This window comes from Cricetulus griseus, chromosome 2, assembly GCF_003668045.3.
Source record: "Cricetulus griseus strain 17A/GY chromosome 2, alternate assembly CriGri-PICRH-1.0, whole genome shotgun sequence".
Taxonomy (NCBI): Eukaryota; Metazoa; Chordata; class Mammalia; order Rodentia; family Cricetidae; genus Cricetulus; species Cricetulus griseus.
The window spans coordinates 395,150,269-395,177,911 of NC_048595.1; the positions used below are offsets into that span (position 1 = coordinate 395,150,269).

General features: G+C 47.2%; 1 protein-coding gene and 1 long non-coding RNA gene across 3 annotated transcripts; one reads left to right on the forward strand and one right to left on the reverse strand.

Moving 5' to 3' along the window:
* Positions 1–4,164: 4,164 nt before the first annotated feature.
* On the reverse strand, positions 4,165–11,418 carry Rnd1 (Rho family GTPase 1). 2 transcript variants are annotated; one of them, XM_027396471.2, is made up of 5 exons: positions 11,133–11,418; positions 10,369–10,456; positions 7,582–7,691; positions 6,484–6,618; positions 4,165–5,179 (listed from the first exon to the last, which is right to left on the reverse strand). In XM_027396471.2, the coding sequence occupies exons 1-5, from the start codon at positions 11,250–11,252 to the stop codon at positions 4,934–4,936; spliced, it is 699 nt and encodes a 232-aa protein (XP_027252272.1). In that variant the 5' UTR covers positions 11,253–11,418; the 3' UTR covers positions 4,165–4,933. The 2 variants fall into 2 exon arrangements, with proteins under 2 accessions (XP_027252272.1, XP_027252273.1); XM_027396472.2 differs by lacking the exons at positions 10,369–10,456; positions 11,133–11,418 and adding an exon at positions 9,677–9,945.
* Positions 11,419–17,645: 6,227 nt separating this feature from the next.
* On the forward strand, positions 17,646–18,808 carry LOC118238256. Its single transcript, XR_004768048.1, has 3 exons — positions 17,646–17,778; positions 17,920–18,212; positions 18,439–18,808. It is a non-coding gene; the product is annotated as an uncharacterized LOC118238256 (long non-coding RNA).
* The last annotated feature ends 8,835 nt before the right edge of the window (positions 18,809–27,643 follow it).

Below are 27,643 nucleotides of genomic sequence, written 5' to 3' on the forward strand. Positions count from 1 at the left end.
TTTAGAACCCTTCAGCTGTTGACAGTCTTCCTAATGCCAATCCCTTCCAGCTCTGGCTAGACACTTAGGCTGCTTGTCTTACTCAGTTGTCATATCAGTATGACATGGGCATCCTTTGGTTTTACTGATAAGGAGTGTGGCCTAATACCTATGCCTTCCAAGCCCACAAAGTTAAAATATGGAGATCTGATTTCCTCAGGTTTGTTTGATTTGAGAGTTCCTATCATTCCCTATTTTCAGAATACTATAATAATAATGATGATCTCTTTAGATTTGTTTAATTTTATGTGTATGGATTTGTTTGTTGTTTTTATTTATTTTTTGTTTTGTTTGGTGTGTGTGTGTGTGTGTGTGTGTGTGTGTGTGTGTGTGTGTGTACACCACGTTATACCTGGGACATAAGGAAGCCAAAAGAGGGTGTCAGACCTCTGGGACTGGAGTCACAGATGGTTATGGTTATAAGCTGCCATGTGGGTGCTGGGAATCAAACCCAGGTCCACTAGAAGAACAGCCAGTGCTCTTAACTGCTGAACCATCTCTTCAAGCCCTAAATGAACAATTTTTAAAGAGTAAATTGAGACTCAGAAAGATGAAAAGACTCATCAGTGACAATTCCCTAGTACTCTGTACTCTCTTGACACATGCAAGGAAGACACTGACCTTCAAGACACTTGTTGACTTTGCTCTTCTAGCTCTCTCGAAAACATTTATTCTTGTGATTAAGGACATAAAGACTAATGCGGGAATGTTTGTATTGGGTGTGTGTGCAATGAGTGTTCATGTGTGTGGGCACAGGCTTACCACTGTGGGAGGTCACATGACAATCTGTAGTCTCAGTCCCTACCTGTCACCTTCTTTCTACCTCCCATCTTGCTGAGGAGCCCTGGGATTTATAGACATTCGGCATATACAGCTTCATATGGGTTCAAGGATTTGAACCCATGAGTACCACTCATGTTTGCCACTCTCCAGCCCCCAGATTATATTTGGTAAGTATCAAAGCTAGTCTCCTATTTAGCCACATGGCTAATAATAAGGGGTATGTGCAATATGGTTAATAGTGAGATTTGGTTTGAATGCTAACTAAGTATGCTATTCTGCTTGTTATATAGTATACACATTAAATGCATATTATATAACATGCATATCATTAAAACATAATTACATAATATATTATATATACTGTATAATATGCATATTGTTGTATATTATATAGGCTTTTCTATTTCCTCACTTATAAAACAGAAATAAGAATATTCCTTGTCTTACAAGATGGGCTAGCAAGGCAGTTAAAAGTGCATATTCTGCCAGGCATGATGATGCGTGCCTGTAATACCAGCACTTGTGAGGTGGAGGTACAAGTATCAGGGGTTTAAGGTCACTCTTAGCTACTAAGTAAGTTCAAGGCCAACATAAACTATATAAGACCCCTGGTGGTGGTGGTGGTGGTGGTGGTGCACACCTTTAATCCCAGCACTTAGGAGACAGAGACAGACGGATCTCCCAGTTCCAGGCCAGCCTGGTCTACAGAATGAGTTCCAGGACAGCATGGGCTACACAGAGAAATTCTGTCTCAAAAAACTAAAAACAAAGCAAACGACCCAGATTGAACTCTTGCCCTCCTCACAAAATAAGTAAATAAATAAGCATATTATGTTGCCAGATACATGACAAGTGCCAACTGCTCAGGAGGCTGAGTTGAAAGGATCATGTAAGCCCAGAGTGTGAGTCCATTCCAGGCAATTCAACAGAGCACTACCTCAGAGAGAGCTCTAGAGAGCAAGACTAAAAGCGAGAAGCTGGGAAAGAGGAGAAAGGACAGATGGAAAGAGAAGCAAAAGAAAACATGTTTCAGTGCACATTTAAATGCCAGGCTTGGTAGGCAGACATTGTGGCACAGCCCTGCAATCCCTGCAATCCCAGCAATCCCAGCACTTGAGAGGTAGAGGCAGAAGGATCAGCTCAAGGTCATCTCCTGATATGTAGCAAGTTTGAAACTATCCTGGGTCTCAGCAGTGGGGCATGCTGGTGCATACCTTCGATATCAGCCCTCAGGAGGCAGATCTTTGTGACTTCCAAGTCACCTGTGGTTATACAGTGAAACCCTGTCTCAAAAAAATGTTCTAGAGCCAGACTTCCTGAATTTATATCTATGTTTGTTTTTGTTTGGTTTTTGAGACAGAGTTTCTCTGTGTCTCCCTGGCTGTTCTGGAATTTACTCTGTAGACCAGGCTGGCCTGGAACTGGGAGATCCGTCTGTCTCTGTCTCCTAAGTGCTGGGATTAAAGGTGTGCACCATCACGGCCCAGCTGTATCCATGTTTTAATACTCCACATGCATGGTTTGGGTATATGAATCTCTCTGGACCTCCTTGCCTGTATAATGAAATAGGTAATAACTGAAAAGCTTATCACAGAATATAAAGTGCTCTGACACATAGCAAGCATATAACAAATATTAACTAGTTTTGTTTTATGAGGTTAAATTTGATTATTTAAAGCAGATGCATAGGATGGGGCTGGAGAGGTGGCTCAGCAATTAATAGCATCTTTCAGAGGACCTGACTTCAACTCCTGCCACCCACATCATACATAGGGCAGCTCATAATTAACTTTTAACTCCAGCTCCAGAGGGTCTGATGCCTCTGGTCTCTAAGGGCACCTGCATTCACACATGAACACACCTATACACAGACACACATACACACATGAATGAAAATAAAAAGATCCAGGTGGGGTGGCACACACCTATAATCCCAGCATTTGGGAGGCAGAGGCAGGTAGATCTCTTATGAGTTCGAGGCCAGCCTGGTCTACAAAGCAAGTTCCAAGACAGCCAAAGCTGTTACACAGAGAAACCCTGTCTCAAAAAGAGAGATAGAGAGAGAGAGAGAGAAAGAGAGAGAGAGAAGAAAGAGAAAGAAAAAGAAAAGTATTTTTTTTCAAAAGCAGAGGCATAGTAACTTCTTTTAGAGACAAGGTTTTCCTACACCATACCCCACTGTCCTAGAATTCACAATTCTCCTGCCTCAGCCCCTCAAATACTGGGATTCCAAGTACGCACCATAGTCATAGCAACTTTTTTTAAAAAAGATTTTTAAATTTTATGCATATAGGTATTTTGTCTGTATCGCATGCATGCAGTATCCATGGAGGCCAGAAGAGGGCATAAAATCCTCTGGAACTGCATTTACAAACAGTTGCCAGTCACTGTGTGGGTGCTGGGAACAGAACTGGGTCCTCTGTAAGAATAAGAAGTGTTTTTAAACCTTGGGCTATCTTCCCCGTCCCCATAATAACTTTTAATTTCTATTACTATTCTATGAACCTTGGAAAAGAGCTATAAGAGATGTTAAAACTCCTGAGCTACCATCAATGAACACTAGAATTGGAAAATCAATAACAAAGAGCACCTCTCCTTGAACACAGGAAATGGTAACCCCAGGAGCTTTCAATGGGCTTTGAACTAGCCTATGTAGCACCTGCTGGGAGTGGGACTCAGCATCTTGAGCCTCTATTTGAGGTGAGCTTTCTTTCTTCTTCAGTGTCTGTAGGGCAGTGGTTCTCAACCCCTTAGTGGTCACACATCAGAGATCCTGCACATCAGATGTTTACATTGTGATTCCTAACAGTAGCAAAATTACAGTTGTGGGAGAGCAACAGAATAATATGGGTGGTTCCCACCAAATGAGGAACTGTATTAAAAGGTCTCAGTGATAGGAAGGTTGAGAACCACAGCTCTAGGCCAATTGTCCTCAACAGGAAGTGATTTCATCCAGAGGACATTCAGCAATATCTAGAGACATTTCTGACTGTGACAACTGGAGCATGCTACTCTCATCCAGAACCAGGGACACCCAGGCTGCTGCTGAACATCACACACTACAGAGGACAGCCCCTTACAAAAAACTATTCTCCTGTCCAGTGTCAGCATTCTGAGCAGCAGAAGCCCTAACCCAGGGCTAAGGAGCTCTTCTTTGACTTAGGAGGGTGTGAGTGGGATTGGGACAAGTGGGACAAGGTGCTAGGGAACCACGGAGACTGCCACTCGAACCTACAGAACAGCATTCAAAACAGCATTCCCCTGATCATCAGTTACCAAAAATCAAAGAACAAAAACAACCAACTTCTTCATATGTTATATTTCATTAATAAATAGGTTTTCTTCTTTAAACACAGAACATATAACAGATTGAAACACTCCCCCCTCCCCCCAATTCCAAAGACAAGTCTATAAAACAAATACCAACTGTACCGCCCTACGGGCAGGAAAGTCTGGTAACCCCCATCAGTCCTGCCCCTGCAGCACCACCACCCCCACATTCTGCAAGAGAAGGGGGTCTGGGGCTTCTCCCTTGGGCCCTGGGGACTTCGGTGAGAAGCATATGAATGTATGATGTCACCTCTCCATGACGCATGGGCTATGAAAAGATGAGGATTCCTTACCAGCTCTGATCAGCCCTTGCCCTCCTGGTTTCAGTTATGAAGCACCTGAGCTAAGCCCCCAAGGGAGCTGCCTCTGGGCTTTCCCACTGTCCAGTCCCCTGCCACTTCTTTAAGGGGAAGGGGAGGGCTCAAGGGCCCCTCCCATCCCCAGTCTGCACGGGAACACTGTATGGAAGAGGCATGACGCTGAAGATGAGGCCAGCATGTCCCCATCCCCCCAACACCCTTCCTTTCTCTGGAGTAGGGGGACACTGGGCAACTGCTCGTCCACAGCCTGGCTTGGGGTGTGATGGTTCTTGCTTAATGTCAGGCCCTCCTGCCAGGCCTGGCTTCTTCTTCCATCCCATTCCTGTCTCCTAAATCCTTACTGTGGCCATCTGAAAAAGTCACATCCAGGGTCTTAAACCATCTCATCCTCCCTCTTCCCGTGCCTCTGCACCCCAAGGGAGGAAGTGGGGGGGCTGTCTCCCCCGCCTCCGGCTCCGACTTCACATGATGGAACAGCTTTTGGCCTTTTCTTTCTTGAAGGTAGAAGAGATGAGTTCAGAGCGACTGGGGAGGTGGAGAAGCCGCTTGGAGAGGCTTCGGGCCGGGCTCTTCGGGGGCACTGGGCTAGGCTTGTTCAGACACACCATGGATGCCATCCGGAAGATGCTGTGGATACTCTTCTCTGAAGTAAAAGCTGAGCCCTCCAGGTAGATTTCTGCACCCAACTGCTTGGCTATTGCACAGCCCTATGGGAAGAGTGCGGTCATTAATACAGTGGTCTATAAAATGCCTAGGAAACACCATGACATCCCACGTGTCACTCCTCAGGGCTATTCCAGATGACATCCCAACTGCCAGTTATTCATAAAAGTGACTGCATGCCAGAATCACCTACAACATTTTAAAAAGAGTACTGATTTCAAACCAGGTACAGCAGGATGTCTGGGGATGGCATAGGCATTAGGTCTTAGGTCTTGGTACTGGTGATGGGACCTAGGACTTCATGCAGGCTAACCATGTATCAACCACACCCCCAGTCTTGATATTATCATTAAAAAACTTTTACATATGCTTATTTCGTGTGAGTGTCTGTGTGTATTTGGTATTTTAAAGAGTTCTCCCAGGTGACTCTCATGGGAAATCTTAACTGTGTAACAGCCCTGGCTGCCCTGGAACTCACTTTGTGGCCATCTGAAAAAGTCACATCCAGGCTGAAAAGGTCACATCCAGTAGACCAGGCTGTCCTCAGACTCACAGACTCACTTGCTTCCCAAGTGCCAGGATTAAAGGAGTATGCCACCACTGCCCAGCCATCAGACATTCTTACACTCCTATGTGCATTAAAAATTATCCTTGCAGCTAGTGAGGTGGCTCAGCTTGACAACCTGAGTTCAATCCCAGAAACATACATGGTGGAAGGAGAGAACCAACTCCTGAAATGTGTTTCTGACCTCCACACATGGGCATGGCACACACCACACACACCAGAAAAGTTAATAATTCATTAAAAATTATCCTTGGGTCTTGTTATAAAAATGCAGATGTCTATATCTTTCTCCTGGAGTTATTTTGTAGACATGGAGCTTGGAATCCAAAAATTCTATCATTTACTCCTCTTTGTTTGCCAGTTTTTGTTTTTTTGAGATTGAGTTTATTATGCAGCCAGGCTGGCCTCAAATTTGAAATTCTTCTGCCTTCAGGAATCCCTCCTGAGTTCTGGGATTACAGACTACATCCAGCTCTAACAAGTATCTTTAATGAGTCTGATGCATATGGTTTACAAAAAAAAGGAACCTTAAAAGCTGGCACACAGGAGAGGCTTGAGAGCTAACCTGCAGCAGGAATCTCAGTTAACAAGTATCTGCTACCCCAACCCACATGACAGTTTGCTATTTATAGCAGCCCCCAATATCAATTCTATCTTGTCATATAGAAAGAGTTTAATCAAGAGCTATATCTAAGCCCTCTGCTATAGCCTTCTCTACCTCACCCTCCAGCACATACACACACACACACACACACACACACACACACACACACACACACACACCTGCTCATAGGAGATGGGCGCCTGCTTCTGGTGGGAAAGCTCCATTAGAGTGCTCAGGTCTGTTCGCAGATCTGTCTTGCAGCCAATAAGCAACACACGGGTGCTGGGACAATAGTCCAGGATTTCTGTTCTCCACTGAGGGTTGGGGCAAGAGGGGAAGAGGAAGGGGAAGGGGAAAGGAGAGAAAGTCAGTGGCGGATAGATACTAGGAGAAGTCTGGCTGGCAGCATGGAGCACGTCACTCAGTATCAAAGCTGAGTCCTTGTCTGAGTCACAGTATCCCTGCTGCACTAATGACATCATCTTCCTGCCCATGAGGCCTTTGGTGGCACCAGTGTGCTAACCCAGGAGCCTGTCCCTTCAGTCAACAGCACAGTCACCAAAGGGAAACATGACAAGTCTCCCACTCCCTGCCACACAGGGAAGACATGGTCTGTCTTCTTTCCCCAGTCAAAAGGCAAACAAACCCAGGATGCCAGTGGGGGTGTGTGTGTGAAGCAATCTCTTCCCTGAGGAGCTAGGCAAGTCCCACACCACTTCCTGCAGGTCTGTCTCAGTGTCTTGTAGGCAGATCTCAGACCCAGGCACCTCCATCAGCTGATGACCCTGAACTGCCTGGGATCACGGTCCACAGAAGCTGCTTCTAAAACTCCTCACATTACCAGAGGATTCTCTGAGCCCTCAGTACATCCCTTTCTAGCTGGACCTCTGGAAGAGTAGTACAAGGTAAGGAAAAAGCAGAAGGCTGGGAGGCAGGAGACCCGGATTCAACCCAGAGCCACAGCTGACGGTGAGGCTTCTTCAACCACAACACTGCTTTCCTGGCTTACAGGCAGGAGGATTGGAGGACAAGGGGAGAAACTACAGATTATATTTTCACACCCCCCACCTTGCTTATGTTAGGGGAGCATTCACTACCAACTAAGATTCATCCTCAGCCCTATTTTATTTTGATTTGGAGAGAAAGTCTCACTAAATTGCCTGTCTTGAACTGGCTCCATAGCCCAAGCTGAACTTGAACTTAAGATCCTTTTGCTTCAGCCCCCACCCCCAGAAGCTGGATGACTACATGCACCCCTACCTCAAGCATAGCCTTACCTTTTTGAGTGCACTATCCATAGTCTCTGGACGGCTGATGTCAAAGCACAATAACACTGCATCCGAGTCGCTGTAGCAGAGTGGACGCACATTGTCATAGTAAGGAGACCCTGGTGTAAGGGGAGAAGAGCTGAGAGTGGGTCATGGTATCTTCCCTTCTCTACAGGCCTAAGCCCAAGGATCCCTGGGGAATGTACTTCTTAAACCCTTAACATGCATGTCCCACAGTGGTACTGCATGGAAGCTTGGGACATGACCACCTGCCAGAATACCATTTCCCTTGGTCCTAAAAGAGCAGAAAGCAAATGTGGGTAAAGTAAACTCGGACCCTGTCCGGGTTTCCCACAGTGGGTTTAATTCGAGATCTACTCATATTCAGAGTCCCAGAAGAAGCCCTGGTACCTTTGGAGAGACAAGGGTTTGTTTCTGGTACCCTTCACATCATCTAAGCCTGCCTGCTGCCCAGCCTCCGCTCCATTCTTCCACTCCAGGGTCTCCCAGGGAAGAAATAACCCTGCCTGTTACATAACTGCCTGCTCTGATTCCTTACCTCGGGGTCAGACCTTCAGGAGCTTATTGGGGCGGGCGGGAGGGAAGGCATCCAGGATTTATTTAGTGTTTTACTCCTTTACCCACCTAAGTCAGCTTACACTGAAAAGGGCAGAGGGAATACTGTGACCCTCACCCCTTAGATCTCAGGGAGGCAATCTCAAAGACAGGAACACTGATCAGCTGTGGAGTTAGTGTGAGAGCAAGATTTCTTGGTGGAGGGAAGGCAAGGGCCTTGGGGAAAGCAACCCTGACCCAGGGTTTGGTGGGGTGAAGACCAGGAGCTGAGCCTGGCCCCCTCCACCCTGAGGAAGGAACAGTAGCAGATTTGGAATCCAGACAATCCGTGCTTAGAATAGCAAGCAGCCCCTCTCCCTGTACTGCAATCACCATGGAAACTGGGGGGAATCCAAGCTGAGGTGGGGGTGTCCGTCATAAAAAAAAGAAGTAAGGGGGAGTTGGGATAGCTGCCTGCTCCTTCAGCAATCCACCCCCATCTCTTTTGGGGGTGCGGTGGGGATTGGATCACAGCAGCACTGAGGCAGGGGAGCGCTGCGGTACTGGGGGAGGGGGAGGGGAGTAGGTCTCCATTTTGGCTCCAAGCAATCCCCCTCCCCTAAGGCCAGCAACTGAATAACAGAGACAGGTTCAACCATGGCCCAAACGCCACTGTCCTGACAGGAACCTAATCTGAAAGAAGGGTGACTGACTGCCTACAACCGTGTGAAATGAAGGGATAGGGTGTGACCTGGGGTAGAAAGATCATACTTGCTGATACTCCATCATCTGGGCTTGGGATTCAAGGGCTGGGGGGGGGGGGGAGCAGAGAGGTTGGTAATGAAGAGATGAACCGCAGCAAGGTTCAGGAACGACTGGAAGGTGGGAGGGTACAGCAGGAGAAAAACCATACATCAAATCATGCAGCCACGCTGCATTCTGGTCCGATCCAGCCAGCATAGCACAGTCCAGGATAACCAGAACCCTGCCTCCCTCTCCTGGAACTGCAACGGAGGAACGAGTAGCAGCCTGAGGAATTTTGATTGTGGAGAGAGATAAAGAAGTAGCTATCATTTTCTGTTTACCCATCCCTCATCTCCAGACCTCAATACTGGAGAACAGGAACAAGGTTCCTTCAGAGAAGTAGGGTGGCATATTTCACACATGTAGAAAAGCCTTAGTGATTTACAATTCCTCTTCAAACTCAGCTTAAATATGTAAAAAAAATATTTTCTGGTAAAGCATGGATCTTCTTTTCTTTCTCATTTTGCTGGCTCTTACTCCTTAATTATGTCTGAGATAGACTTAAAAAAGAGGGACTGGGTAGAGAAAGTGGGAAGGGCTCAGAAGCAAAGCAAATGTTAGCTGAGCTCTAAGGGCTTTGGGTGGAGAGTGGGGAAACACTGACAACATTGCTTTCTACATTTTTGAAAGACGGGGGTGGGGGTGGGGGTCTCCAACCTCATCCCAGTACGGGTAGAAATGAAAACAACCAAACCCATGCACTCTCCTGGACACTAACCCCGATGTGACCATGCCCTACATTTACCATCTTCTCCACCCTCCAAAACATCGATGATGTATCGCTTCATCCCTGAGCCGCAGCCTCTGACGGGAAGGGCTGAGTTGCGGCAAGCAGACAGCAGTGGCCGGAGAGGGAGAGCAATATTCCCTCCAAAGCCGCCGGCGGCGGCGGCAGCGGCGGCGCGTCTGTGCCCCAGTACAGCTGCCTCTAGCAGCAGCCTCCTACCGCTCATTTAACTTTGCTCCAGAGAACTAAAGGCAGAGAGGCAGAGGAGAGGGAGAAAAAGAGAGAGAGAGAGAGAGAGAGAGAGAGAGAGAGAGAGAGAGAGAGAGAGAGAGAGAGAGAGAGAGAGAGAGAAAGGGAGAGGGGGAGGGAGGGAGAGATGGGAGGGAGGGAGAGGAGGGCGGAGAATGTGTGTATGTGTGTGTGAGAATCGGGAAGACCTGTCTGGTGCTCCCGGGAGTACTCAGAGGTCCCTTCCGCAGCCCTCTGAAAAAAATGGAACTAGACCAGAGAGAGGCATAAATGGCTCTTGGGGTTTGTTCACCACTTTCCCGAATCATCCAAGAGAGCTAGCTAAAGAATCTTTACATACCTTCCTTCTCTTTCCCGGCAAACACTTCTATCCTCAAAGGGGGATCCCTCCTTCCCCTAAAAAAGCAGCCGCCTCAGCTGGCCAGTGGAGTAGCATGGAGCCTTTGCAGCTCCAGTCTTACCTGAAGTATCCCAGAGGCTGAGCTCCACTCGCTGTCCTTCGGTCTCCAAACAGGCTGTGTAATTCTCAAACACGGTAGGTACATAGGTCTGTGAGGAGAGAGAAAACATTCGTACCCGGGCTCGCATGCCCTCAGAACCCCAACAAGAAGCCACTCACACATGCGCTGGAACACTAAAGCGTCAGGTGATGCAGAGCCAGAGGAGGGGGGTACACGGGGCAGGAGGAACTGTGTGAGACAGGAGGGAAGGACCTGAGGGATACTGGCCTTTGCTCCCCAGCCTGGGACAAGTCCCCCACATCCTGGCTGGTCAGAGAAACCTACATTCACATTTTCTTCTCGTCCCTAGATTTGTGTCCCATTTTCAGAGCCACAGCCAATTCTAATCTCCGTCTCCTGCCCTCTAGTCCCTTGGCACAGGTGATCAGCGGAAAGCAACAGAAGCCTGCTGCCTAGGGCCACCCTCACAGAGCTTACAGGAGGGCCAGGCAGGTACTGCGTCAAGAATAAAAGCCCAGGTTCTCCAGAAACCTCCAGGTCCCAGGAATGAAGCGAAGTGGGAGGGGATATAATGGGTATAGAGGTGAGGAGGAGCCGACCGGGCGACAGAAGTGGGTCAGGTCTCAGGGGAAGCAAGGCAGGGCAGTCCTCCAGCCAGAAGGCAGGCAGGCAGGGTGGGTCGGCCTGCGGGGGGGGGGGGACGGGGACGACAGACGGCTTTTCCGGGCAGGTGGGAATAGACCCCGTGCCAGCGGGTGGCTCACCTCGGGATAGCAGTCCTTCGCTAACACCTGTAACATCGCGGTCTTCCCACACTGCACGTCCCCCACCAGCACGAGCTTACATCTGACCACCACTGGCTGCAGCGCCCGTCTCTCCTTCATGGCTGCAGTCTCCAAGGGACTTGGACTCGGGTTCAACGAGGAGGAGGTCGCCCCCGAAGTATCCGCACGGAGACTGGGTGCCGGTTCCCTGCGTGCCTCCAACTGAGGCGGAGGCCGAACGGCCCCGTTATATGATCCAGGCTGAGCCAATCACAAAAGGAGGCGGGCTCTGCAGCGACCAATCCCTAAGGTGGGATCCCCAGCAGCAGCCAATAGTAAGAGACTCTGAGTCAGCGCCCTCTTCCTCCCTTCCCTTTCTGTTAAAGCTGCACCGTTGCTTCCTTCTGGAAGGGGATTCCCACGCTTTTTGTATGGCTGTCAGGAGGTCGGGAGGGGGCTGCGAGTAAAGCCAAGTGATCTTTGAATGTCCACGAATTAGTGTCAAAACCCATAAAGAGCTTTGGAACCAGAAAGTGAGGATTGTAGGATCTATCCAAGGAAGACAGCAGAATCTGCCTAAACTGTGGACAGGTGGCATCTCTTGGGGAGAGAGTGGCCCCAGGGACCTTTGACTCCTTAATTCTATTCCAAAACTGGTTCCACTTTTGGAATCTTCTAAAAAGAAGCCCCTACGGTCCCTCTTTTACAGCCCGACTCCCTTCCTCAGGGATCACCTAAAACAAATCAAGGAAACAAAACTACAGCTCTTGACCCAGAGATAGGCAGAGGAAACAAATGAAGGAGCCCTACAAAAAGGAATAGAAGAGAGACCAAACAAGCGGCTCTCTGCTTTCTGTTGGGCAGGGGCGGGGGGGGGGGCTTCTCACTCCAGGCCTCCTAGGAGCCGGTGTTTTGTTCTGTGGCCTGGCTTAGCTTCCTGAATGAATCAGGCTCAGGGCTAGTTCCAGGCTGATACCAGCTGACTCTGACGTACTAATGTGTGTCACCTGGTGAAAGTCCAGCCTGTAAGACAAGGTCTGGGCATTAGGGATAAGAAACAGGAAGACAATCTAAGATCGGAATAAGCTACCACACTGCCTACTGATCGTAGCCTTCAGAACCTCCATGGCTTCTGGGGACCCCTCTGCTAACTATGGAGATACACAGCTTATATAAGTCACTGGCTCTGGCAACCAAAGAACTCCAATAAGGCCTCCAGGGAACTGGGGACCAATTTTGGGTACATTGGAGAGCAATCTAGGGTCTGCCACCTCCCCTTCTTGTTTTGTTGGTATGGTTTATTTTTGAGAAAGGGTCTCACACTGGAACTCACTATATATAGCGCAGGATGCAATTCCTCCTGCCTCAGGCCTCAGGCAACAACAGCCCTGGCTCAGGGTTGTCTTGAAGTCCCTTCACCATGACAGATCCAGACCTTCTGGAGTAAACATCTCTCTCTCTCTCTCTCTCTCTCTCTCTCTCTCTCTCTCTCTCACACACACACACACACACACACACACACACACACACACCTTTGCCTTTAAGTCACAGTCATTGCTGCCTACCCCTTTTCCCTAAAATAAAGGACATTTCAAAGGCTTCTCAGGCCCATGGACAGATCTCTCTAACAGGACAGATCTCCTCAGGCTCAGGCTCACTGTAACAGAGAATGGAGTCATCTGGGAAATGCAGCATGGCCGATATCTCTCTAGTCTCCTCAGTGGTTTCCAGGCTTCTTGGTAGGCTCACAGGCTGCACTGTCCTCTGCCCTTGTCCTGCCCATCACTTCCAGGGATGGGGTCACCCAAGGGCAGGTAGTTCACCGTTAGTGGTTGTCCTCTTCTCCCAGGCTCTCTGGAATTTTCTTCACCTTATTTTCCCCCACACTTCATCCTCAGCTTTCATATACATTTTCACCTATGGAATTTGTCCCCTTTTTGTCCTTTCCAGCATCCTGATAGCTTCCCTGAGCTGCCCATAAGTGTGGTTTGGAAGAGCTCCAGGACAGCTGGGAGACTGGAGTCCTTCCCCACAGTGTGACCATCCTCGGTACCTGCCTTTCCCACACTCCGACCTATGTCTAGACCTGTCAGTGGGGTTCCTGTGTGTTCCTCCTTTTAATGATTTACTTATTTTTATTTTATGTACATTGGTATTTTGCCTGCATGCATGTCTACGTGAGAGTGTCAGATCCTCTGGAGGTGTTCACACAGGCATTGTGAGCCGCCATGTGGTTGCTGGGAATTGAACCCAGGCCCTCTGAAAGAACAGCCAGTGCTTTTAATCAATGAGCCATCTCTCCACCCACTCCAGCTCACTACCTCACCCCACTTCCACTTTATGTTCTCTTATCCCTCCAACTACAACCTGAGAAAGGTACACACACACTCACACACTCATGCATACATGCACACCCTTTGACAACCACTCCAAATGAACATTCAACACAAGTAACCCTGCTCCGATATGCAGGTAGCTGCCTCTGGCTTTTAACAAGGTTGCCATTCCTGAGCTGCTCTGGCATTGACATTCTGGGAGTGTGTGCCAACACTGATTCTTCCTGCATGACTGCATCTTAGCAGCAGATCTGTGATGGGGCAAGCCTCCTCTGTGGCTCTCAAGATGTGTCTCCAAAGCCGGGTGTGGTGGCGCATGCCTTTAATCCCAGCACTCAGGAGGCAGAAGCAGGAGGATCTCTCTATGAGTTTGAGGCCAGCCTGGTCTACAGAGTGAGCTATAGGAAAGCCAGGGCTGCATAATGAGACCCTTTCTAAAACAAAACAAAACAAAACCGAAGATGCATTTCTAAAGGTATCGTGTGGGTCACATGCTTAGGAGTTGTGGTGGGGAAAGTATATTCACCAGGCCCGAGTTCTGGAGCTAGCTCTGTGTTAGAATTTAACTAGAAAAGGGGTTTGGGGACCTTTGCTTTGCAGTTAGGTTCCATCCCCAACTTTTATTTTTGTTTGCTTGTGGTTTGTTTTTAGACATTTTCTCTCCCGGTAACTAGCTGGATTGGAACCGAGTGCTAGGGCCAGAATGGCTTGGTTTTGTTTTAGTTTTGAGCCAATGTCTCACCATAGCCCAGACTGGCCTCAAATTCATAGCAATTCTCCTGCCTCAGACTCCCATCACAGATTACAGTCATTCTCCACCATGTCCAGCAATATATATATATATATATATATATATATATATATATATATCCACCTTTTACTTATGGATGTGCTTGGGGAGGAGAAGGGCTCACTTAGGCCATTACATGGAGGTCACAGGGCCACTTGCAGAAGTTAGTTCCTCCAGTCCTAGGGATGATACTCCTTGAGCCATCTTACTACTCATCAGTTCCTGTCTTTGTTTTAAACTTCTTCACAACATCTTTATTTAAAACTCTATAGCCAGAATTTTAAGTTTATGTTTATGAGATGGATGTTCTCTCTTGAGACTAGGAACATTTAAAACAAGGTAAAAATTGAAAACAGTGGCTGAGCAGTGGTGGTGCACACCTTTAGTCTCAGCACTTTGGAGGCAGAGGCAGGTGGATCTCTATGAGTTCTAGGCCAGCCTGGTCTACAGAGCAAGGGTGGTTACACAGAGAAAACCCTGTCTCGGAAAAAAAAAATGAAAACATTAAGCCAGGGTGAAAGAAATCAGTTACAAAATACAATATATTATGTAGAATATACTATGTAGTTGGAATTTTCTTTGGGCCTCCACCTAGATCCCAAATAAAGACATGGAGACTTATTATTAATTATGAAAGATTGGTCTTAGCTTAGGCTTGTACCACTAGCTCTTTTAACTTAATTTAACCTGTTTCTCTTCATCTACATTTTGCCTTGGGGCTTTTTACCTTTCTGTATGTCCTACTTTCCTGCTTCTTCCATGTCTGGCTGGCTGGGCCCCGGCGTCTCCCTGTCATCTCCTTTTTCTTTCTTCTCCTACTTACTCTCCCTGCCCAGAAGTCCCTGTCTATACCTCCTCGCTCGTTATTAGCTGTTCAGCTTTTTATTAAACCAATCAGGTACCTTAGGCAGGCAAGGTAAAACATCGACACATCTTTGCATAATTAAACAAATGCAGCATAAACAAATGCAACACATCCTTACATTTCCACAACATCAACAAACGCACAGTTAAGCAAATGCAACATAATTTCACAGAGTTAAACAAATATCTGCCACAACATTATGATGTATTCACATGAAATCTTCAGAATAGGTAAATCCAATGAGATGAAGAGCAGATGGGGCCAGTAAGATGCCTCAGAGATTAAAAATTCTGCCAAAGAGTCTGACAACTCGGGCGTGTGCTGCTGTAGCTGGCCATGGCTTTTATATCATTTGTAGTTCCTATCATCTTTTTATTTTCTCCTTGAAACTTTTATGTTCTGATTTCCATTTTTTTAGCATTTTTATTTTATAAACTTTTTTTTTTTTGGTTTTTTTAAGACAGGGTTTCTCTGTGGCTTTGGAGCCTATCCTGCAACTAGCTCTTGTAGACCAGGCTGGTCTGGAACTCACAAAGATCCACCTGCCTCTGCCTCCCTAGTGCTGGGATTAAAGGTGTTCGCCACCAACGCCCGGCTTATTTTATAAACTTTATGACTAAAACAAAAAATCTTGCAAAAAAAATTACACACCAAAATTAACCAGACCAAGGCTGGAGAGTTTACTCAACAGTAAGAGCACCTGTTCTTACAGAGAACCCAGGTTTGAGTCCCAGAACCTACATGGTGGCTCACAGTCATCTGTAGCCCAGGTTACAGGCATCCTATGCCCTCTTCTGACTAGGTGGGCACCAGATGCACATGTAGTGCACATACACACATACGGACATACATACATACATACATGCATACATACATGCATACATATGTACATACATACCTACATACATACATACAGACAGACATACGTATAGACATACATGCAAGCACAATACTCATGTATAAAACAAAATAATTTTAAAAGTTAGCTACATCTTAAGTCTATATATACCTTTTAGTGAATTTCTAAAGAGTTAGAGCAGCACTGGGGATGGAAACTGTGCAGCTTCACATTGGATTTTACACTTTCACTAGTGGATGTATTTTTAGACACTCTCCACTAAAAATGAAAAATCCATGGCAGAGTTAGAACTAGAAAAATAGTTTAGCTTTATATCCTTTCCAATAACTCATGTCCATTATCTGCATTTGGTTCTCTGTCATCTCCTAGTACTTAGCCTTTCTTGTTCTCTTTTCTACATGCTATGTTGTACCCACAGGTACATTTGTTTACATTTACATATGCATATATGTATGTGTATCTATTATATATTCTGCTATGGTCTGCATTGGAGGGAGAACATGAGGTTATTTTTCTCTCTGAGATTAGGTGAACTTACTTAATATTTTACATCCTAAGTCCATCCATTTTCCTGCAAATTTTGTGATTAGCTTTTTCTTTAGAGCTGAATGGTATTGGGGGTGGGAGGTAGGGAATGTCACAGCTGCCTATGGAGGTCAGAGGAAAACTTGTGGAGGTTGGTCTTCTCTTTCTATTATGTGGATTCTGGGCATCCAGCGCAGGTTGCCAGGCTTGGCAGCAAGTGCCTTTATCTGCTGAGCCATCTCACCAGCCTGCAAGTTGTTGCTTTGCTGTTGTTGTTGTTTGGGTTTTTGTTTTGTTAAAGAAGCCAGGTGGGGGGCTGGAAAGATGGCTTGGTACTTAAGAGCACTGGGCGCTCTTCCTGAGGACCTGAGTTCAGTTCCCAGCACCTACATGGCAACTCACAACTGTCTGTAACTCTTGTTCCAGGGGATCTGACACCCTCACACAGACATAAATGCTGGCAAGACACCAATACACATAAAAATAAATAAATTATTTTTTTAAAAAGAAACCTAATCTCCAATATCCCAGGCCTGCTCTCCTCACCACTTAAACCCACAAGCTAATTCTTTAAAATGAATTTTATAAAAAGCCTTAAAGCATAATGATGGAAATGAAACTTCCCTTAGTTGAGTTAGAATTGGGGGTATGCTGTGGGGCTCATTCGGCCCCACAGTCCTCCAAGGGACAAGCCCCAGAGAACACAGTTTAAAATCACTAAACTGTGCAATACTCCTACAGATAGAGAGAGAAGGAGATGGGGGAGAGAGAGAACCACATGCTCTTTTTTGGGTTCTGATTACTGAGATAAGGTCTCATTCTGGGACAGAGGCATAATACACAAAGATGTTCTGGGCAGTAGCAAATAAAATTCACCCTGAATTTACCAGAGAGTTCACAAGCTCAGCACCTTTCCTGCCCTGGGAACTCATGCCAAGGGCCCCCAGGAACCTTCCACCTGTGTCTTCCAGGTATCTGAAGAGCGATATCCCTGAATAGAACTCAGGAGCTACAAGTGGGGAGTTGTCACTTCTCCTTATCCCAGAAGTCTCTGCCCTTTCGAGGAATAAACATGCAAGGGGCCTGCTGGGTACGTAGAGCACCAGAAGAATGGGGGATGGGGATCTGGTTAGGGGACCATCAGAGCTCATGGTTTACCTGAACCTCAGTTCTGACACAGGACAGGCAGAGGCGGGAAGATGTGGGATGCTCTGAAGTGCTTGAAGCATAACTGAGTACTGGAGAATCCTGTCAGAAGCAGACGGTGCAGGGTAGGGAGTAGAGAAGTTTGCCTAAGAATACCTTAAATACCATAAAATACATTTCACAGGCAAAGATGTGGGAGTTTGCTCCCCAGAGAAATATACTTACTCTTGTTTTCTTCCTTCCATCTTTTCCACCCATTGTTCTAGACTGTGAATGTCCTCTAGCCAAAGGCAACCAGCAGACACCGGCAAAATGCACAAAATTGGGTTTATTGACTCAGTGCAACATGGGCATACATCACAGAGAATATGGTACAACCAATGTTCCCTGTAAGGAGAGACTGGGAGTTTGAACTTAACTTTGATTATCTGAGAGTGAAACTCTGATTGGACTCTGTCAGAAAGCGAAGCATCACACTAAGTTGTATTGAGAAGGCGGTGGAATGAAGCAGGCTAAAGATGTGACTCACGGAGGAGGCTCAACCACACTAACAGGGCAGGTGCGTGTCTTCTTACTCCTGTGGCTTGAACATGTCCTTTTGTTTGCTTGTTTTTGTTTTTTGAAACAGGGTTTCTCTGTGTAGCCTGACTGTCCTAGAACTCACCCTGTAGACCAGGGTGGCCTGGAACTCACACAGCTCTGCTTGCCTTCTTCCTGGGATTAAAGGCATGCACTGCCACTGTCCTTGAATGTGTTCTTATGTTCTTATTTTTGCTTCTATTCAGATCTGATTACGGAAAGATCATCTTTCCTGTCTTCATCTATCATGGTCTTGCCTAATAATGGTCTTATGAAATGGCTTATGTTCAACTGGAGGAAAGCAAAACATTGCTCTGAGTGCCTGCCTGCCTGCCCAGTGCCCGGATGCCAGAGGCTGCACCTTTCCCCTCAGCCACTCCTCTGCTCTCTTTCCTGGGAGTTGGGCCTATTCCGGACATCTGCTGAGTCAGCAGATGGAAAACCGATCCAGAGGAGAATCTCCCAGGAAAACACCCTGAGAGAAATAGCACCGAGCTATGATGTAAATAAGTGATAGCATGCTGGGAGCTGCTTGGAGTAAGGGGAAAGTTCTAGACTCTAGAATCTAAAACACTAACATGGCTTGGAAGTAAAAGATAGAGGCCTTGGGAACAGTATGTTGGTGTGGCGTGTGTGTGTTTGTGTGTGTGTGTGTGTGTGTGTGTGAAGATAGGTCTAGAAGGAGAAAAAAATGAAAATAAGAATTGCATGTGGTGGCTTGTACTTGTAATTCCAGCTACCCAGAAGATTGAGGCAGGAAGATAAATGCTCAAAACCAACTTGGACTACAGAGACTACAGAGTTCAAAACAGTCTAGGTGAGAGAGCTAGACTCTCCCCCCCTCTTGTTTTGTTGTTTTCTTTTGTGTGCTGAGGATGCACCTCAGGTAGAATACTTGTTTAGCTGTACAAGGTACTGAGTTCAATTCCCAGTACCAGAAAAAGAGAGAAGGAAGGGAAGTGGGGGAAAGAGAAGAGGGGGCAAGGGAAGGAGAGAGAAGGGAGAGGAAGGGAAGGGAAGGGAGAGGAAGCCACTTGAGGCTGACCAGGAATTAGTGGGGAAGTACAGAATGTTTGAGGATGGGGCTGGAGCAGAATGACGGAGGTGCTGAAGACAGTGGTCATGAAGAAGCCTGTGTCCTGTCCCATTAGAGCTAAACTAAGGGTGCTACAGAGGCAGAGAGGGGTAGACAGCAGCCAAGGACACTTGGGGGTAGTCATCCCTGTGGCACCACAGGAGACTGGAGAACTGCACATGTTTGAGGCCAGCCTGGGCTACATATCAAATATTGTCTCAAAAAGAAAAGAGGTAGGTGGGGGCGGGGGGGTGGACAGGTATGGTGATTGACACCTTTAATCCTCAGGCAGATCCCTGTGAGTTTGAGGCCAGCCTGGTCTACAGAGCAAGTTCCAGGCCAGCCAAGACCCTGTCTCAAATCCAAAGCCAAAGCCAGGAGGTGGTGGAACATGGCTTTAATCCCAGCACTCAGGAGGCAGATATAGGTGGATCTTTGTGAATTCAAGAAAAGCCTAGTCTACAGATGGAGTTCTAGAAAGGCTGGAAAACTAAAGAGATACCCTATCTTAAAAAACCAAACCAAAATGAAAACAACTTCACAAGAAACCTTTGAACATCAATCTGGGCTGACAGAAGTGCTGTCTACCCTAGTCTGGTCATTTCATGCTGTGTCCATGTGTGGAAATGTCATACTACAGCCCATGGCTAAGCTCTGGAGTGAAGGCAGGAGGAGGCAGGAAGACTCACTCTCTGTGGTCTCTCCAGTCTGTCCAGCATGGCTTGGTACCAGGATCCAGACTGGGGCAATAAGAGGATGAAGACATGGGCACATCACAGAAAAGCAGGGGATCATGTGGGCAGTGCTTTCTCTGATGGAGTGTCACCAAGTATACAAGAACCTGGAACCTTAGTGTGTTTATTATGTACAGTATGAGAAAGAGGGCCTGGCTAGTTTCTGTGGGAGGCCTCTGTAGGGGAGCAGCAGTCTCCGGCTGCAAACATACTGAAAGGAGAAAGCTGTGGGAGATGTTCTCTGTATACTCTGTCAACATTCATATTCTGACCCTATGGAAGAAGGTTTTTCCAATTCCCATGAGTCTGAGGCAGCCTTGTCTGTCTTAGTCAGTGTTCTATTGCTGTGTAGAGACACCATGGCCTTGGTAACTCTTATAAAAGAAAGCATTTAATTGGGAGCTTGCTTACAGTTTTAGAGGGTTAGCCTATTGTCATCGTGGTGGGAAACACAGCAGCACTCGGGTAGACTCAGTACTGGAGAACTAGCTGAAAGTTCTACATTTGGATCCATCCTCAGCAGGAAGAGAGAAAATCTTTGAAACCTCAAAGCCCACCCCTAGTGACACACTTTCTCCAGCAAGGCCACACCTCCTAATCCTTCTCAAGTAGTGCCGCCCCTGATGACCAAGCATTCAATTATATGAGGCTATGGGGGGGGTAGTATTCCCATTCAAACCACCACGTTGTCCACAATACACATTTACTTAGGACGTCATTCCTCCTGACACATTCACTCAAGCCTTCCTCCTCTCCCACTTCTGCCCTTTACAGTGTTGCTTGATCGTCTTCATCTTTCTCCCTGACAGGTGCAGACAGCTACCATGCTTGTCCCACCATCATCCAGGCTTTTCCAAACCTGCCTATTTCTTTCAGCTCTAGTTACTTTCCTCCCCTGGTTCCTTCTTTTAAAATGTTCCCTGGGGCCAGCACCCAGGTGTACATCGTTCCCACAAAGCACCCTACTGGGTGGAAAAAAATAGGTCCATAGAAAGAAGAAGAAAGGGTTTCTTTCTCATCGTGTAACCATTTACATTTCTCTAGGAAACAATATTACTATTTGAGGCTCCAGGCTTGTCTTGGATGAGATGTACCTCTGTCAGCTGTATTCTGGGTCAAGTGGCCTTTCTGGGTCCATTTAACATTTTTTTTTCTTTTTTGCCTCTGAAAAAAATGTGTTTTTCTTCCAAGCAGTCAAGTTATACATAAACTCTTTAAATAAGCAGCTTAGAATTGGGAACTGCTTCTACAGAAGTATTTAGGTAACACTGAGTGGGAGCCGAAGGAATCAGAACAGAGTGGGCCTGCTCACAAGCTTCCAAGAAGCTGGTGAAGCAAAGCAAGAAAAGTGACCAAGTCAGACAAACCTGGCTTTAAATGCCAGCTTTGCCACTTTCTGGCTTGAGTGCTGTTTGGCATACCTAATATTCTCTCAGGTTCCTCTTTCTCATGACAAACATGTTAGTTAATAATAAAAGCAATAATGTAATTTGGCGGCCGTAGATATAGTTCAGTTGATAAAATGCTTGCCCAGCGAGCATGAATTCCAGAGCTCTAATCCCAGTAGCTGTGGTGGCTCAGACCTCTAATTTCAGCACACAGGAGTTGAAGCAGGAGGGTGAGAGGTCCAAGGTCATCCTCAGCTGCATCTACAGTGTGAGGTCAGCCTGAGCCACATGAGACCCTTGGTGAAATATGGGTGTGAGATGATTCAACATGGGCTTTCTGTTAAGGTTCTTCAAGTAATGGGCTTTTAAGAACCCCCCTTCCAGGTTAAATATAACATGTGTATATAAGTTCATTATAAAACAAGATACAAAAGCAAAAGGCATGTACTGTTAACCTCACAGAGTTGTCAGAGCATCAGGAAGAGGCTGTTTTTCTGTGGGCACTGTCTTGGCACAAAGGCACTGTAATGTTGGAAGGTTTTCTAAGTAAGATCTTTCCTCTCTTGACTGAGGTAAAGGCACCCATGGCCCACTGAAGTCCTTGAAGGTCTGTCTGATGTCCCAGTGTCAGGTCTCAGCCTTTAAAAAGAAACTCAAGGCAGAGAGCCAAGAGGAATACTAAAGGAGAAGTGGGATGAAAGGAAGGGCCTGAGTGTCCCCAAAGAGCACAACTTCTGCAGGGTAGTGTATCTGTCACCCATGGGTGTCCTACTGCCTCAGGCGACAGTGTATGTGGGACTGTTGTATTCTACTGGTCACAGGACTCAGGGGAACTCTCCTCTCCTGGGCTGTATTACTCAGCTCTTTGCAGTCTGGGCCTTATCGCTTAGCGGTCTGCCTTCTGGCCTCTTCTCTTTGTTTAACAACTTGGCTGGCTTTCTCTAGAAACAAAAGAGTTGTTCAGTTCTGAAAGGTGCTGAACTGCAGCTCACCCCTCCCCTTCCCAGGAGGGTTATGCCTCAGATAGACCCCTTCTTGGCTCTCAAAGGTCTCTTCAAGTATATACACACTTTCAAGTAGAGAGGGAGATTTTTGGTGTTGTTTTTTGTTTTTGTTTTTTTTAGTTGGCACTCCTTCTATTCCTCACCATGTGGCCCCCTCCTCTGTCAGCAATGAGGCCTCCTGAAGCTTCACTTGTCTAGGGGACAGCTCCTCTCCCTATTGTCTGACCAGGATTTGGAAGCTCTGGTTTCCATAGCAACCTCTGGGCATTTAATTAAGGGAGGAGGCCTTCATCTCTTCTAGGCTGGGCAATTCCAAATCTCAGCCAGAAAAGGATACCCTGAGGGGGCGAGGGAAGAGCGCTGTCCTCCCGAACAGCACAATTCAGGCTTCTCCCCAGAGCCCACAGAGGTTTTTCTGGCCCACTCCCTCCCACCTGCCACTCCTATCCCCGTTTCACCCCAGCTGGGAAGACCTCTCAAACCTACTCAGTAGAGCCTTGCCCCAGGATGGTAGATGTTACTAGGGGTGACAGACTGCCAAGAAGACCCCCTGCACAAGTATGCTGTGGATTCTTTCCTGGGACTATGGGGGAATAGAAGGGTGGGGGATAATTCAGTGGTCTTTCTATACAGGTTCCTTAACTAATGGGCTTAGGGACTCTTGGAAAAAAGCCCCTCCAAGTAAAATATAAAACGAGTATATAAGTTCATCATAATTTTCCCCCTGGGTTCTGGGTACCTAGCTTCTATCTGACCCTCAGAATGGACTGTCACCTCAGTGGCTGCCCAGCGCTGTTTGCTCCCCCTCTGGCACCTTTTAAAGAGCCTCTCTGAGCCTCCGTGTCAACAGCAAAGTGGAGACGGTATTTCCAAGATTGTTGATGTTTGATGGACATGTAGTTAAGTGTCAGTCATTGCTGTTAGCAAGGCTAAATGCTGGGATTACACAGGATCCATCTGCACCGACAGAGGAGGAGATGGGGGTCCAGAGAAGGTGACCGGGCTGGCTGACAGGCACCCCTCCCACCTCCTTGTTCCTTCTCTGCCCTGCCCAGGCTGCTGGAAAGTGCTCCTGATACTGATGGGAAGTCTGCAGCCTCAAGAGTCCGGTCACAGACACGTCACAGGGTGGAATTTCCAGGCTCAGGTCACTGAGTTCCTGAAATTCCTGAATTCCTGTCTAATTTCTCAGCTGCCGCTGCGGTCACTTCTCCCCACTTCTGGTCAGGTTGGCTCAAGTGAGTGTGTGTGTTTCCTTTTCTTGTATTTTTAGACTTCGGAAAAAATAATCACAGCTCACACAGTAGCACCTTCCTGGCTTCCACTTCTCAGGACTGGGTATTGGGGCATTTTTTTTTCTCCCCTGACCAGCCTTCACCCTGCTGCCCCCATGACCTATTGTTACATTCTGTTGAAAATTCCTCTGTTTAAATGGCTGTGGTGGCACAGGCCTGAAATCCCAGCACTCAGAAGGTGGAGGCAGGAGGGAGGGCCATATGTTCATGGTTATCCTCAGGCCAGCCTGGGATTCATGAGAGCCTGTCTCAAACAACAACAAAAACAAGGAGAGAGAGACAGAGACAGAGACAGAGAGAGAGAGAGAGAGGGCCAGGCGGTAGTGGTACACAATTTTAATCCCAGCACTCGGGGAGGCAAAGGTTCGAGGTCAGCCTGGTCGACAGAGTGAATTCCAGGACTGCCAGGAACAGAGAAACCCAGTCTCAAAAAACAAACAAAAAAAAAAAAAAAGGAAGGAAGGAAGGAAGGAAGGAAGGAAGGAAGGAAGAAAATACCTGGGGGCTGGAGAGATAGCTCAGTGGTTAGGAACACTTGCTTTTTCAAAGGCCCTGGGTTTGGTTCCCAGCACCCACATGGTGGCTCACAACAGTCTGTAACTCTATTTCCAGAGACTCAACACCCCTCTCCTGACCTCCACAGGCAACAGGAAAGCAGGTGGTACATAGAATACAGATAGGCAAAATGCCCAAGTGCATAAAATAAATAAATCAAAAAGAAAAAAAAAAAAGGAAAGAAAACTTCTGGTTTACTCCCACCTCCCATGCCTCTGCCACTCCCACCAGTCAACACGGACTGAAATATGCAATTGTGACTGCTTGTCTCTAGGTTTTAGATCTCATATCCCTGTGTTGTTTCCCTCCTAGAAACTCTCCACATTGTGGCATTTGTCCTCCCTATCTCTATGGTTAATGGCTTGCTTACTGCATCACTACCCTTTTTCAAAGCCAGTAACTGTGGAGTGGGACAAAGAGAGGACCCTACACCCATCAGATTGATTCTGGTGCCATCATCTGTAGGGAGACACCGTAACCACACCTCCTAAGGGCTGGCTACTGGTGTGCTTGACCACGCCTGTCAGGGCGTGGTCAAGGTGAGGTTAGGATGACACGTGTTAGGTTCTTAAGGGGCTCTCTGGCCTCCCTGTCTTGCTGCCTCTGGGCACGCTCTGGCTTGCGTTTGGCTGGTATTTACCTAAATAAAGGTGTCTTAAATCTACAAGCCTTTTCCTTCACTTGGCACCCATCGAAATCCACGGCCCATTCCGGCTCTTTGCAAGCCAGCTTGGGCCTCTGCTTTCGGCCAGGAAAGGCCGCCAGGCCCAGAAGCTGCGGAAAGCTTCTCTCCCTCATCCAGATCTCTGCAACACATCGGACCGCGGTATCTCCACCCACCAATACACATCCAAGGCATAGAGTTAAAAAGGTCTGAGTGAAGTCATTCCAGGCTTGCAGGAGCAAAGGGCTTGAAAATGAAACATTACCTTCCGAGTCTTAGGGTCCTTGGGACACAAGGCTATGTCTCCACTTTGTTGCTCAGTTCAGGAGCTGAGCCCGGCAACAGAGTTAGGGGCAGGGGTGGATAGTGGACTGAGAATCTTGTGAAAACACGAAATGGGATTTTTGCTATTCAGTAAAGCTGGATGAGGGAGAGAAAGTTCTCAAGGGCTGAGACTGTAGCTCTGATGGTAACGTGATAGCCTGGCTCACCCTAAGCCCTGGATCCCTACTGTCAACTGGAAGAATGGCTATAATCACAGCACTTAGGAGATGGAGGCAAAAAGGATGAGAAGCATACGATTACCTTTAGTTTCTTGGTGAGTTTGAGGCCACCCTGGGATGCTGAAGTGAAAAGAAAAAGAAGAAAGAGAAACCTTAAAAAACAAAACAAACAAACAAAACTCCTAAGTAATAGTGTTATTTGTTAGTCTGTAGAGGTGGCCCGGTGGTTTAGAGAGAACCGGGTTCTATTCCCAGCACCCACACAGTAGTCCCAGGGCATCCGATGCCCTCTTTTGGCCTCCACAGGCACCAGGTATGCACATTGTTCATAGATATCAGAGGCAAAACACTCATACATATAAAACACAAAATTTAAAAAGAATAACAGAGTTGGGTCTGGAGAGAAGGCTCAGTGGGAAAAGTATCTGCAAGCACAGTTAACCGTTTGATTCCCAGAAGCCTCTTGTCTTAGTCAGGGTTACCATCACTGAGATGAAACACCATGACTAAAGCAAGTGGGGAGGAAACAGTTTATTTGGCTTACACTTCCACATCACTCTTTGTTATCAAAGGAAGTCAGGACAGAAACTCACATCAGGAACCTGGAGGCAGGAGGTGATGCCGAGACCATGGAGGGGTGCTGCTCACTGGTTTGCTCCCCATGGCTTGCTCAGCCTGCTTTCTTGTAGAACCCAGAACCACCAGCCCAGTGCTGATAACACCCACCATGGGCTGGGCCCTTCCCCATCAATCACTAATTAAGAAAATGCCCTATAGGCCTGCCTATAACCTGATCTTATTGAGGTATTTTCTCCATCGAGGCTCCTTCCTCTACAGTGACTCTAGCTTGTGTCATTGACATAAAACTACCCAGCACAACATTTAAAATTCATATATATGTGTACCTGCACACACTTGAACATGCATGTACACTCACATGTGTACACACACATAACAGAGTTGGCTAGGAGGCCCTGGATAGGAGACCCAGGACACAAAGCAAAACAAAACATAATCAGCTGGGCGCTGGTGGTGCACACCTTTAATCCTAGCACTCAGGAGGCAGAAGCAGGCGGATCTCTGTGAGTTTGAGGCCAGCCTGGTCTACAAGAGCTAGTTCCAGGACAGCCTCCAAAGCCACAGAGAAACCCTATCTCAAAAAACAACAACAACAAAAAAGCAAACAAACAAACAAAAAAAAAACATAATCTAGGGCTCTCAGTGGCAATTTTACCTCTTGTCCTTCAGGTTGGGGACACCGAGGCTGGCCACCAGAACAATGTCTTTGAATGCAGCCCTGGCTGCAAAAATCCAGAACTGTGTTGAGGAAATAGAGGAGCCCAAACTGTGGCTTGTCTAGGGTCACAGGTTAGCAAGGCTTGGACCTCAGCCTGCTGAAAGTAGGGCCTTCCATCCCTCTCCTGAACTTAGGCCAGAGTCCTGGGGTCAAGAAGAAAGGGAGCCAACTGGAGAGTCCCAGTTTGCTTCAGGTTCCCAATCTCCAGGAAGGCTTCCTGGGTCATACAGGGAAACCATGAAGTAACATCAGAGACATTAAGAAACAAAAAGCTCCAGGAGTGGGAGAGCAGTTTACCTAAGGTCACCCAATTAGTGGTTCACAGGGACTGGATTCCAAGTAGATCACAGGCTGACATGTGTTCTCAGCCTGTTTGTCTGCAAGTGTCATAGCCAGGGTTTGAATCCAATCTAGCTGCCTCCAGACATCATGTTCTGAAACATTCCTTCTGATTCCACCCCACCCCCATCCCCAGCACTGATGAGTGGTGCACAAAACAGGCAGAGCATACAGCACCCAGGAAGTCCACTAGTGTGGTTGTCTTTGCTGGTCTGACTGGACCATTGTTAGTTCTCTGCCCTTCCCCTGTATCTGGTGCACAGGATTGTGGGTAACTAGCCTGACCTCTTTGCTCCTCCCCCTATGCTGACCCTAGGAGTGTGGAGTACATGCTGTGGTGTCCAGTCAAGCTGGAGGGGCTCCCGGCACTGTCTAGTCTTACACATTGTAGAGGGAATGCTGAGGCCCTAAAGAAGAGCAGGGTGAGGCTCACTTTTTCACTCCACCTAATCCTTGAGCTCCTGTTATGTTCTGATTGCTGTTCTAGACATGACACTAATGGGTCCCATGGAGTTCCCCTAATCAGAGTGGGGTAGAAAGACAATTGATAGGTGTGG

What these genes read in the sequence shown, in the direction of transcription:
- Rnd1 (XM_027396471.2), bottom strand. Translation starts at nt 11,252, where the DNA reads ATGAAGGAGAGACGGGCGCTGCAGCCAGTGGTGGTCAGATGTAAGCTC. An exon ending in CAGCCTCTGGGATACTTCAG is followed by an intron (nt 7,692 to 10,368) that starts GTAAGACTGGAG and finishes CCCTTACACCAG; the next exon opens with GGTCTCCTTACTATGACAAT. An exon ending in CGCCCATCTCCTATGAGCAG is followed by an intron (nt 5,180 to 6,483) that starts GTGTGTGTGTGT and finishes CTCTTCCCATAG; the next exon opens with GGCTGTGCAATAGCCAAGCA.